The 13,641-nt window shown below is 28.9% G+C and overlaps 1 protein-coding gene across 1 annotated transcript; it reads left to right on the forward strand.

The window, feature by feature from the left end:
* Positions 1-319: 319 nt before the first annotated feature.
* On the forward strand, positions 320-5,796 carry Smp_012920 (hypothetical protein; the record flags this gene model as incomplete). Its single annotated transcript, XM_018793685.1, has 5 exons — positions 320-371; positions 1,420-1,854; positions 2,614-2,734; positions 2,903-3,071; positions 5,701-5,796. 5 exons carry the CDS (start codon positions 320-322, stop codon positions 5,794-5,796), a joined length of 873 nt encoding a protein of 290 aa, XP_018648173.1.
* Between the last annotated feature and the right edge of the window lie 7,845 nt (positions 5,797-13,641).

Genomic DNA, 13,641 nt, shown 5'->3' on the forward strand with positions numbered 1-13,641 from the left:
TTCTTCAAAGTAAACACATCTTTTAGAGATAATTTTTGTTTGTAAAATGTATCATTATTGATAAAAGTATTTTAAGACATTTCTGATTGGTAGTGTTAATATATACTAACTACAGATAGTATAAAGTATTATATGTGAGGGTTAATACTAACAAACCGCATTTTCTCAGTAAATTCGGCACTTTTCCACTCTAAAGTAATTTCAGCACCATTTTATACTAACTCTTAGAAGTTGGCTATAATTTATTATTTAAAATATTTTTAAAGAGTGGGATAAAGATCCCCGGTGAAAGTAAATTTTAGACAAATAAATGAACAAAATGTTTGCAAATTTTGAAAAACCCACTCAGTTATTTCAGTTGAGCGAGAAAGGTAATATAATGGTAAGTATAAATAACTGGAGCTGTATATCGTTTGTTTGTTATATCTTGTGGCCGAGTGGATGCCTAGTTAATGTGTGACTTAATAAGACCGCCAACAGGGAGCAGCGAATTATCGATTGGAACAGTGACACACGAAAATGTACGAGCAGTCTAGAGTGCTAACCGGTCCTGCCATCTGCCTAGCACAGCCAGTTAAGTCCAAAACACCAATAACAGCATCTGTGGCATGAATCATTATTCACAAACATACTGGGTTTATATACCAACCAAACAGACCACATCATACCATAAAATAGAAAATAACATTTGTACAATATTTAGCCAAATGTGGCTGTGAATAGTAATCAATAAACTGACAATAACTCAAGAATAGTATACTAATAGTTCAAGGGTCAAAATAAAGCTAATGATAAGAGGAACATGAATATGATTAGGTTAGTTACTTAACAATTATACAATAGAAAATATACATATTACATTGGTCCACAAATAGTCCTCAAAAGTTACCATTCACAATTCTTTTTGGGGTACAACACTTTTTGTTTGATTTGTGATAAAAAAGTGGAAAAATAACAGACTCGTTTATTGAAATAAACATCTGTGCCATTAATAGTAAATAAAGCTTCAAACAATATATAAAACCGTTGTAATAACATTGATAATGTTGATATATAGTTATAATAGAAAATATTTAATAACTGATATTTTAATTAATTTCTTTCCTACAAACTCTCTTTGGATTGGTTAGTTGAATATAAATCCCTCATATTAAAGCATAAAGCATCGACTAACCAATCATATCAAAGCAAATAATCCAACTGTTTAAATGTATTCATATACTATTCAAAGTAAACAAACAACATGTACATTATAAGTAATCAGAATATGTAAAGTAATGAATCCAAATATAAAGGATTTAATTATGAATTCTATAATTTCTAATGAAACATGGAATTCATCTATTTGGAATCAATCACAAATTTTATCCTCATTATCATCATCATCTCCATCATTATTATCACCATCATCTTTTTTAGTAGTTACACAAGTTGATGTTACAGATTTACAAGTATATGTAATACTTAAACATTATTTACCAATTCCAATATTTATTGTTAGTATATTATGTATATTAGTCACACTGATTGCAGTTACACAACGTGGTCTATGGCGAACTACAGTTACATATATTATTGTATTAGCTATTGTTGATTTATTTACATTAATATCATTATGTATATTATCAATGGATTTTTTTATTATACCAGCTTTACCTGAAGGATTATTTACAAGAGTTTATTTTTTAATTGAAACAATATTAGGTGAATTGGTGGATACATTATTATTAATATCCAATTGGTTAACTGTACTTATAGCTACAGAACGTTATCTTGCTGTATGTCATCCATTGAAAGTACGTTTTATTGATTGTAAATATCGACGTATTTTTATTATACTTGTTATTCTATCAAGTATATTAATTAAATTACCTGGATTTATTATATTAGGTTATGCAAAAGAGATTAATTCATCATATACTATTATAATATTTAGAAAAATTTATATATGGATAGTACAAATTTTATTATTTTTAATAATACCATTTAGTATATTAACTTTTGTTAATGTACGTCTGATACAAACTGTACGTAATTCATTACAATTAATTAATCAACGATGTAAGAAAACAACTAAAGAATCCATTCTGTCGTCGAGTTCTACTCAAAGTGATCCTGGAATAATACGTAGAATGACATCATGTTATCCATGTTTATCATGTTGTATTTCATCTAATTCAAACAAGATTTATTCATTTCATCAATGTTCTAGTTCATGTCTTAAAGTATTTTGTTGTGATTGTTTTAATTTATCAACGAAACCGGTAAATAATTGTCAACTACAACATAATCAACAACAGCAACAACAACAATTGAATGAATCAAAAAGGATATTCAAGAAAAATGAATTAATTCAAATGAATGATTCATCACCTGTAACAAGTCCAACAAGTTTAACAGCAAGTGAACCAACAGGTGCTCAATTAGGACGTACTCAAAGAGAAGAGAAAAAGATTACAATTACATTAATTTGTTTAATTGTAACATTTTTCATATGTCAAGGACCATTTGTATTAACAACTGTAATTATGCGTTTTAGTAGTACAGGATTTTATTTATCAGATACAAATAAAATTATTAATAATACTTTATTATTATGTAATACATTTACAGATCAAAATCATATAGAAACAATAACACCAAATAAACCATTTGGTTTTGTTGATTATATCAATCCTATTTCTGTAATTGCTTTAGCTTTAAAAAGTGATTTATCATTTTTCTTTTATTGTTGGTTTTGTGATCGATTTTTATTAGCATTAAAAAAAATAACACGTCATAAATGTTGGCCAAAATTGAAAAGACATAATTTTTATAATTTTCATCATCATCACCATCATCGTCATCGACATCTTCATAATCATCACCATCATTATCATCGTCATTGTTATCAAAAATGTAGCAGTCATCCACATTTACAAAAATTAACTAAATCTCATCAAAATGAACAAAAAAATATTATTGAATTAAATATGCCATCAAGTGGTAGTCTACCAGCTGAATATCGTTTACCTCATCATCATTATAAAGATGGCGGTGAATACTATCAATATCGTATACCTGTTGATATGGTTACTAATCAACATAAAATTATAAAATATAAAAAACCTGCACCATTACCATTTAATTTATCTAAACATAATAAAATGAAAAAGAAATCTGTAATTAGTTTACCAATGAATGTAAAAATTTCATGGTCATCTCCAAGTTGTTCAGATAATTCTTACAAATGTTCATCATCACCAAAAAAGAAATGTACTTCCTCAGTTGGTTGTTCAAAAAAATAAAAAAAAATTTTTTTGTAAATAATATCAAAATAAACAGATCGATTAAATGATAATTTTTGTGATTGCTTGAGTTTTTCATGTTTATTTTTTTATTTACATATATGTACATACCTATTTATAATCACAAAATGTTTATAAAAATGTCTTTTGTTTATGTTTTGATTATATCACAAATTATTGTTAACGATAATTATTGTGAGTGGATCGATTACTGAAAATGATTTTAGATTGTTTATCTCGTGAAGATTTTATAGTTAACAGTTTGATTGACACATTCGTTCCGGTTGTATTATGTTTTCTAATGTGAATGACCAATCTACGAAGCTTTTAATGCAGTCCTGGACAAAATCACAACCTTATACTATACTTGGAATTGATCTGTTTATTTAATCTAAAGTGTTAAATAAGTTTGTTCTGGTGACCTTATCAATGAATAGCTATTTGCTAAGGTTTCATCAACTTTATTCATTTATGTATTCCTATTGAGCAGTTTGTTTTATTGATTGACCTTTTTCGTATAGCACCATAACTAGGGTCTCTATTAATATTCTAAACTGAAAATTAATCTAAATCTCATGCTTCGAGAAAATCTTTGGCATTCTTTAAATCTCCTCTATCCAGAATTTTGATTGATTGTAATGCTTGAATAAAAAGAGAGGCAAAACATATGAAAAGTATTGATAAATTTAGTTGTCTTTTAACAATGAATTATAATAGAATTCATCTGAATAATTATAGTAATCAGTAGTTAGTTCAAATGAAATCATTATTTATCATAGTAACCTTTATCTAAATTCTTTAAATAGCTGTTTTATACAGTAAGATGAAAACTAAATTTAAGTTTATACTATAAAGTAACATTTTACTATAAGTAAATGATTTTCTTACGTCAAAAACTTGTTATTTGATTGATCATTGATTAAGTTTTCTAAATTTTAAACGGATTTTTAAACTGAATAGTATGATGACGTCCACAGTGTTAAACAAATGGATGAGTCTAGTTTACGAGAGTTATAGAATGTATTTAATTACCGTTAAGAGGTACTATTTATTAGTTATTTTGTGGTGTGTGTTACTTATATCCACACAAATAGTATATGATGATGATCGGGCATTGAATGTATTTCAGTAGAAGATCGATAATGAAAGAACGGAAATGAAACGCAATCGGTATGAAAATGCATGTACAATAATAATCAATAACGGTGGACTGATGTTTGCAGAAAAAAAACCCAGTCAAGATTAAGACAATTGATTAATAGTTTGCAAATTAACTGTTTACTGTATGGCTGTCAGATTGTAGTGGAATAGTCTATAATTTTGTGCTCAAATACATTGAATTGTCCCCATCCATGTTCTTGTTCACCACAATTTATTTCATTATTTTAAATGTATTATTTTTATAAATATTATTTTATTGAAAGCTATTATAGGTATTGTTGCATACTTTTGTATGGTATACCATATCAATTTATTATAATAGGTAATTTTCAGTTTTAAAAGACTTTCTGTCATGATGAATCTGAGTCCATAAACGAATATAATATATAGGAAAATCAATAATTTTGTTGCTAGAGATCGCTAAGTTGGATAACGGCAAGATTGACTGACAGTGTCATTACTTTTACTGAGAATGTTTTCATCAACACAATACATTGAGTCCTAATCCAATTGAATATACCAGTAAATGGAAAATTGTCATCTTAAAACAACCTTTAATAAATTCTGGAACGTATTACTGATTAAATTAACAATACTTTAAGGGTTGATTCTGGTAACTAGTATTAAAATATCAACCCTATACATTTAAACTATTCAGTTGTTATATCTCTTGTTATTAACGTAGAGATTTCCAACTTAAAAACTTCACCAGTTGTCTCCGAAAAATTCACTAATACACCACTCAAGTATAATGTACTTTGGTCCTCATAAATCATCCACTAAGATATAACTTCGTATTTTAATTTATAATTCGTGAACGAGTGGCTTTCTTCTACAAATGAATTTCCTTAGTTGACAGAACCGTCTAAAATGTTATAGTACAGTACCGAGATAAGTTTGACGTTACAAATGAAAATGTTTGCATAACAGATGTTAAGGTTTCATAAAGAGGAAAGGACTATGACAAAAAATGGGGACATGGACATACAAATATAGTATTCAATTCTATAAGTTATCCATGTCTATGGTGATGACCCAGTCGATATATCAGTATTTATTTCACAATGACTTTTGTTATTGTAACGTTAAAACATGATATCACAATTAAGAAGATCAAGTGAATTGGATCTTTGACATAATCTACACGTATGTAACATTTAAATATAATTTGATTGTAACTAAAAATTAGAACTTGTGAAATATACTGAAGTAATACCTGTAAAAAGCTATTAGTATAATAAATTTGTTAAAGAATGAAACAGTAAATGAAGTTGTAGGTCTGCCGTCTTTACATAAAAAGAAATTTATTATTATGGAAAAACAATTTTCAAATCAGTATGGGAAATAAGGTGTGATGATTTGTAATTTTCGGTGCGAACCACATCAATGTGCTTTAGTGTTTTGAACATTTATTAAATTTTTTTGATGAACAGTTTTCGGTTAGACTAAGTGGTCACCACTTAGTTCTTAATTGAATAAAATCTCTATGATCATGGTACTATTACCAACAACTGACATTATTCAGAGAAACTCTTAAAACTAACTAAGACTGATAAGTTGTTTAGTTTTAGTTCAAAAAGTTACTGGATTGTGTATTCAAAAGCGTATGATGACCCAAAAACTAAAATTTCGTGAAAATTATGATGACTTCCGATCACCGAATAAAAACCCGGTAGCTCATGTTTCAAACATTAGTCTATTTGTCATTTAAAGTGACAACCACTGATGCATTTTAAGCTATTTTATCAATGATAATGTGGTTGCTACATACAACTTAAATGAACAGGAATTATCCGTTTTCGTTGTTTGTATGGAGGCTTGTTATAATAAACGTATTGCTGACTACTCATAAATCATTTGTTGATTTAAATTAAAAATGGAATGTAAACTGAAATTAAGATGAAATTCACCGACTTTAAACAAAAGATTTAGTTATGAAAACTATGGTATTTAGAGGGTATTTTAAAAATTTTACTAAATAAGTAATATTGTCATTTTAGCCTTAATAAACTTTCAAATTTCTTATCAATAAGACATATCTGAAAGTTTTCTAATGTACTTTGTGAAGTTTTCTGTACAAAAAGAAACAATTTCGAATTACCTGGATACTCGTTATTTTTATATTATGTCATAAGTAATGTTCATAAAATAGATTTAACAAGAGTGAATGTTTCACTAAACAATATAACACCATTAAGTGTAAACTAGGTGGACTTATTTAAACAAATCAGAATACGGTGAAATTAAAAATTAATTGACTTATTCAACCGCCATAATATTTACAAACTTGAAGTTAATTTGTCAAGATCTTTGATTAGAACATATACAGTCTATCTGAAAACTAATCAATCGTAGGTCCTCGATTATTTCAGTTGTTTTATTTATTCTGTGTAGTTTAATTGTGAATCATTCTATTTCTTTCTACATAAAATCATCATGATGTAATTCAAAAAAGTAGTAAGGTGTAGGAATAACTCTTCAACTAACTAATAGCGTGATCATGTAGACGTGAAACTCGATTAACTATTGTCCATAAATAAATTATTATTATTTGTAACTCATTAATAGTCCACGACTATTACTTAATTCAATTTGAATCTAGTTTCAACACCAACTGAAATCAGCAAGAAAACAACTAACCTACTGAGATAAAAAAAAACATCGATAGACAGGAAAATTTAAATCAGAAATCAAAGTGGATGGATGAACGTGAAAGTATGTGAAAAATATACAATCTATTAACTTAGCTACTAGAACTGATTAACAATTTATGCTTAAACATATTTTGATTAGCGAAAATGTAAATGCTTGACGTTATCAATAGAATATAGTGCCGTGCTTCGTTAACCGTTCACTTCAATAACCGTTATAATACAAATCTTAACGGTGCATAAAATCACAAGGCAAAGAGAAGCGGCAACTACAGTTTTATTGTCAAATAACACAGGCCAGAAAACTATAAACACATGAGCAAATATCAGCGAGCGAAACAAAAACGACACGCATTGGAGATGGTGGGTAAGCCAATTCACTATAATCAAGCGTTAATCAATATTTATAGTCAGATAAGAATAAATTACAGATATGTGATGAATAGGATAAAAAGTGTATACACACATACGCTCGTATAAAAATAGTCAGGGTTAATAAGTGAATAATCAACAAGGTCAAAACGCGACTCATGATGGATAGATAAATTGGCTTGTCCAGAAGTTAGAATAAGGTATACGGGCTTAACATATCAACCGACAAAAATTTCATGAGCACTTTTTTAAATCAGAAACGTACAAAGTTTTTACAAGTACAGGTTAATATTGAACTAAACACAGTTAATGTTGTTTGAATCCACTTTTTTTCAACTTATACTTAAGTGGTTCTTACAGTTTAATTTGGAATGCTTTTCTTTTTGAATGGATAATCATAACAAACTAGTGGAGTGAATAAGTAGCTATTTACATACAGAGTTGAAATTTTAAACAAAGTTTCAAGGATTCTTTCATAACCCGATTAAAATTCCTGAAAATTAGAATTTAAAAAAAACTTGGATTATGTAAACTTATCGTTAAAAAACATACATTTTGTGGTAGCAATTACATAGTTATGAATTTAAGATTGTAAATGTTAATCGAATTGATTTATGTATTGTCTATCATGTATTAAAATTTTTTTTCATTCCATTTTCCTACTATAAATGATTGTTTAAATGTTTTGGGAAGCTTTATAAAATGAAGTATTTGTTTATATTATTAAGTTAAAGAAAGTCTAGTCTACAAGAAATCCGACAAATGGAGGCCAAATTAGAAAAAAACAAACATATTCTTCATTTTTAATAGTTCTTATAAGAATTTAAAAAGGGTCGAGTCATTAAGCCTAATAGTCACAATGTAAACTGATAATCTTAATAAATTTTCAATAACAAATCTGATGTGAACCCCGAAACAAGAAGCCTCAACAAACTGCGGAAGCTATTTTTGGGGACTTTATTTCGTTTAATTCAGAGCTTGAAAAACTGTAACATTTATTTTTGCCCCTAGTCTATTCTACAGATCATGAGCTTTCGTTTGATGTATAATTCACTGTCATAGCATTTTCTGTTCCAAAGCTATTGTAATTTAGACATATCCTTTTGTACTCTATTTTCTACTCTAATCCCCCAGTTTTGGACATAATTGTATTTTCCTAATTATTGTACGTTGTGGTTAGGTTATTCATCTATTTATTCATGTAACTTTTCACCCTAATCTGAATTGGGAATTCGAGTGCTAGATCGGGGTTGGAATAAAGTGATTGGCGTTCCTGTTGTCCTTGTCTTCTCTCTCTCGCGTGCCTGCCAGCCAATCAGGGATAGAATAGTTTTCGTTTCTCTACCCCCACTTCGAACTCACTCATACTAGGCTGAAGGTTAAGCCAGTCAGGTTATCGTGTCAAGGTCTTAATCTACATTACACAAGTTATACTCGGCACTAAAGTGGGTAGACAGATTCAAGGGCGTAACAAAATCAATCATATAACTAGTCATTGATTCATGAAAAATTGTTTTAAACGTGAAAACTTTACAGAAGATCAGTGGCAATGTTTTTTGAGAATGTCATTGAACGTTGTGAGTTTAATTCATCCTGAGAGTATTAAAAGAAAAATATGTGCTAAACTTTGATACAAATTCTTGGCAACTAATTTCAATCATTTAGTTAGATTTTTTTCTTTTCCTTTGAAACAAAAGTGTTTTTTGTCCATTTTACTGTAGTTAACCTAAGTATAATTTATAAGAAGTACTAATTATTATTCTTGTATACAAAAACTTTGAAAATGAACTTTTTATTAAATACTACAATTAATATTATAATTATTTAAACATTTCAATAGTCAATGATTATAAAGAAACAAATAAAAAAAAAGATAACTATTTCATTTTGTTTGTTGCTATGACAACGTCATCATTTCACAATTTGTAGTGAATATAACACTTTATTATGTAGAACATTAAAAAAAAAAGAAAAAAAAAGAAGGATACAGATATTATGAAAACAATAGTTTACATTTTTCATACTATTTTACACTTAATTGTCAGTTGTAATTTATAAGATACAATTAAATTATATTTCCCTATTGATGTTCACTATCAGGTTCTATATATATATAGATATATGTATATGTATATAGTAATTATCTAGAGAAAAAGGAGTCTAAAAATTTTAGAAAATTTTGTCAAGTTTTTACTCTTTTAAAAATTTAATAGTTTTGCTGTTTACAAGGAAAAAAAAGTAAATAAATTTTTGAAAAAAATTTTAAAAAAAAAACAAAAAATGAAAACTGTTTTACTTTTGTACTACATAAAAGAAAATTATGTATATTTATATTTAAATTACCAATCAGAAAATAGATTAAATGTTGTAATTTAGTTTTTTTTTTGAAATACATAGGGAAGCTAAAATTACATCATGTTTATTATCTAAATTTAGGACAGTTTTTTTTGTATTCCCATAAGATGTTCAGAGAATGAATAATATGAACAATGTAAATTTGTTCTTTTAAGAACAGATAAATATGTCAAAATATGTAAAATAGTAGTGGAAAAAAATCAAACCATTTTAATGATAATCTATGAACAGTGTACTAAATAAACAGATTACTTATTTACGCCTGTTACGCCTCGTAGAAGAGCATAGGCCACACACCAGCATTCTCCATCCAACTGTGTCCTGGGCAATCCTTTACAGTTCTTTCCAGTTGTTATTCATTCTTTTTATATCTGCTTTTATTCCCCGAAGTAATGTGTTCTTTGGCCTTCATCTTTTCCGTTTCCCTCCCAGATTTCAAGTTAGCGCTTGCCTCATGATGCAGTTTGGTGATTTCCGTAATGTATGTTCTATCCACTTCCAACGTCTCCGCCTATAGCTCTTCTAGAGTTACTGCCGGTCCTAAGCCCGGATAAAGGAGGAGGGTTGGGCATGGGGTTAGCGACCCCATTCCGTAGAAAAACTAACTCGCTGAAAAAACTCTAACCAGAAAAAATAATTTAAATAAACAGACTATCTTGTATGAATTACTTGTCAGTATATGCTTGTTAAAAAAATATGTCAGAAGGGATTTTTGGGGAGATTTAGTATTTTCATAGTTGAAATAATCATAATAATCATATGCTCACTAGTGACTGACTTCAAGATATATGTCCTGGAGTTCTAGTGAGAAGCAGTGACCAGTGCAGTTCAAACCAGGTCTGCTGTGAGATAGGAAATCACTAAAGACAATCGGTGAACAGTTGCTCAACTTCGTGGATTGGTTGAAGTTAGACATAAACACCATCAGATACCGCCTCAGTGATCTAGAGGTACTGATAAGTCCTTGGTTCGAAACTCGCGATGTGGGATCGTGGATGAGCACTTCTGAGGAGTCTCACAATAGGACGAAACGGCCTTCCAGTGCTCCCAGGTTTTCCATGGTGGTCTAGCTTCAATAGACTCACACTTTCAACTATGAAAAAAATATGTGTCACTATGAACGTCAAACAAATACTCAACATATTGAAACAGTATTTTGTTTAGATTTATCATAAATCAGTTAATCTTCTTTATAAGTAAAATGAATTGAAGTAAATTTATTGGAAATAAGGTTTCTCATAAATAATTCACGATAGTAGTGTAGTATCGGTTGATATGTTAAGCTCATATAATTTATTCTAACTTATGGACAAGTCAATTCACCTATCCATCATGTGTCGTGTTTTCACCTTGTTAATTAATCACTTATTAACCCCGAATATTTTTTTATATGAGCGTATGTGTGTGTACACTTCTTATCCTATTCATCACATATCTGTAACTTATTCTTATCTGACAATTAATATTGATTAACGCTTGATTACAGTGAGTTGGCTTACCCGCCATTTCCAATGTGCGTCATTTGTCAATAAAACTGTATTTGCCGCTTCTCTTTGCCTTGTGATTTCATGCACCGTTAAGATTTGTATTATAACGGTTATCGAGGTGAATGATTAACCAAGAACGGCACTACAGTAGATCCTGGTTCATTGTGACATTCATACGATGAATAATTTCAACAAGTAGATAAGTTGTAGTACGAAGAAAAAGTCATTACTCTATTGTGAAAACGTTATTAATTTCTTCTTTCAAATATATTAATTAGAATTAGAGACTTATCCGTTTTTATTTCGTTGTTTTCTCGTTTCCCTGTCAACTATTTAATATTTTTGATTTGGAGGTTTGAAATTTGACATAAAGTTGACTTCTTCTGAAGGGTAAAAACAATCAGACAGTAATCTGACTAAGGTAAGTAATTTCAAAATAATAAACAATATCGGCAAGAACTGAATCTAAGATTTAAAATTCTCGTTTCGAGTTGTGTTGGAACAGGATTTACGTTTCTAACATCAATAATTTCTCTATATAGTACAGAATATCACTCAGTTGTTTTGGAGTATAACTACTTTGGTTTCGACTAGTTTGAACTCTACCGGTTACGATAACAATGGCAGTAGAACCTAGAAGTTGACATAGACAACCATCCTATTTCAATAAAATCATTGAGGTAATTTGCTAAACATTTATCAACTTGTAGAAAATGACTAAATATACCACAGAACGTATTGTCCAAATCTTATTTGGTAAATTATAAAACTGATCTGCTTGAGATATATAACACACGAGCATAAACGTAACACTATTTTACCTAGTTTAACATAGCATTGAGAGACTTTTGATCATATAAATAATTTTGATTTAGCTAGAAAAATGAAATGTATAAACTAGCCTTTTAAAATGCAAATCCTTACAAGTAAAGTCCCTTAATGAATGTAAATGAACTCAAAGTTAGTCAAAGTTTGTATTTTCTGTCAGTAGAATCAGTACAAGGTTTAAAACCCAGAACAAAATATAATAACAGCTTAGGATTATTTTTCGTTCAAAACATTATCTTTATATCAAAAAGCATTAGTGTCATGACATCATGAAACATCAGTCACATACTTTAACTGTAAGTCTACTGATGTCTGAACAATTATATATATCAATGGCACAAAATGTGTTTTACTGCAAGTTTGTATCATTGACGTACATTAAACTTTGCAATGGTCGCTTGTTGAGATGTATTTTTTCCACAATTTATCACATTTTAAATTATTGTCCAGTTGCTTGTTAATCGAGTTGTTTTCGATTGCTTTATTACTTCCAAACGATTTTAGCTAAGAAAAAATTGTCTTAAACACTTTTATCATTAGAGAATTATTTCCAGTATCTCACAATGAATAATAAAATAGTTACAAATGTTAAAATTTGTCTACTTAAAGGAAAGTTTTGCTAAATAATCAAATAATGATAAGATCATAGAATAAAGCACGTTTTAAGGTGGGTAGACATACATCTGGAATAAAAATACTTACCGTAATTTGTATATGAATGTAGTACTCTTCACTTATCTAACCCAAATAGTAGACAACTCTTGTGTTAAACAGCTGAAAACAGAGTAAACATTCGATGAATTACCATAATTGTTTGTTGACTAAATCATACAGGAAATAGTTTTTCTATGTAAATAAGAATAAAATCAACCTTTAATGGACATTCATCATAAAATATTGATTAAACATAATAATTCATACAATTTTTGTATATCACTTTTTCTTGTTAATGTATTGACTTGGACCATTATGATCTCTTTGAACTCTTTACTGTCGGTATACAAAATGCAATAGTTTCTCTAAAAAAAAACAACATTAGGACTTATCACCCTAGATCATTACTCTTTCCATAAGAAAATTCACATCATAAAATGGAAACTGGTATAATTTTTATACAATTTTCAGTCATCTCATGAATGCAAGTTTGGCTTCAGAAAACAATATAAAACCTCATCGATTAGAAAGTCTACTTTATTGACTTTGGAATTCATTTACTCAGTACTTTCGTGGCTGCATTTCCTTCACAACATATATTTGTACAAAGTGTTTCCTTTTGAACTATCGGCAATCTTTCACGTTATAGTTTTTGTACAGTTTCTATCGATGAATCTATATGAATAGCCACTTCTGCTGAGGATTTGTCAAAGTTGAAGTAGTTACTAGTCTATTGTGTCATTAGAATATATTTACCTGCAAGCAGAGTTTTGTACAATTCAGGACGCGCGTTTCGTCCTGACTGCGACTCATGAACAGGGTGTAGCTGTATCCGAAAGTTGATGT

This window comes from Schistosoma mansoni, chromosome 1 (assembly GCF_000237925.1).
Source record: "Schistosoma mansoni strain Puerto Rico chromosome 1, complete genome".
NCBI classification, from domain to species: domain Eukaryota; kingdom Metazoa; phylum Platyhelminthes; class Trematoda; order Strigeidida; family Schistosomatidae; genus Schistosoma; species Schistosoma mansoni.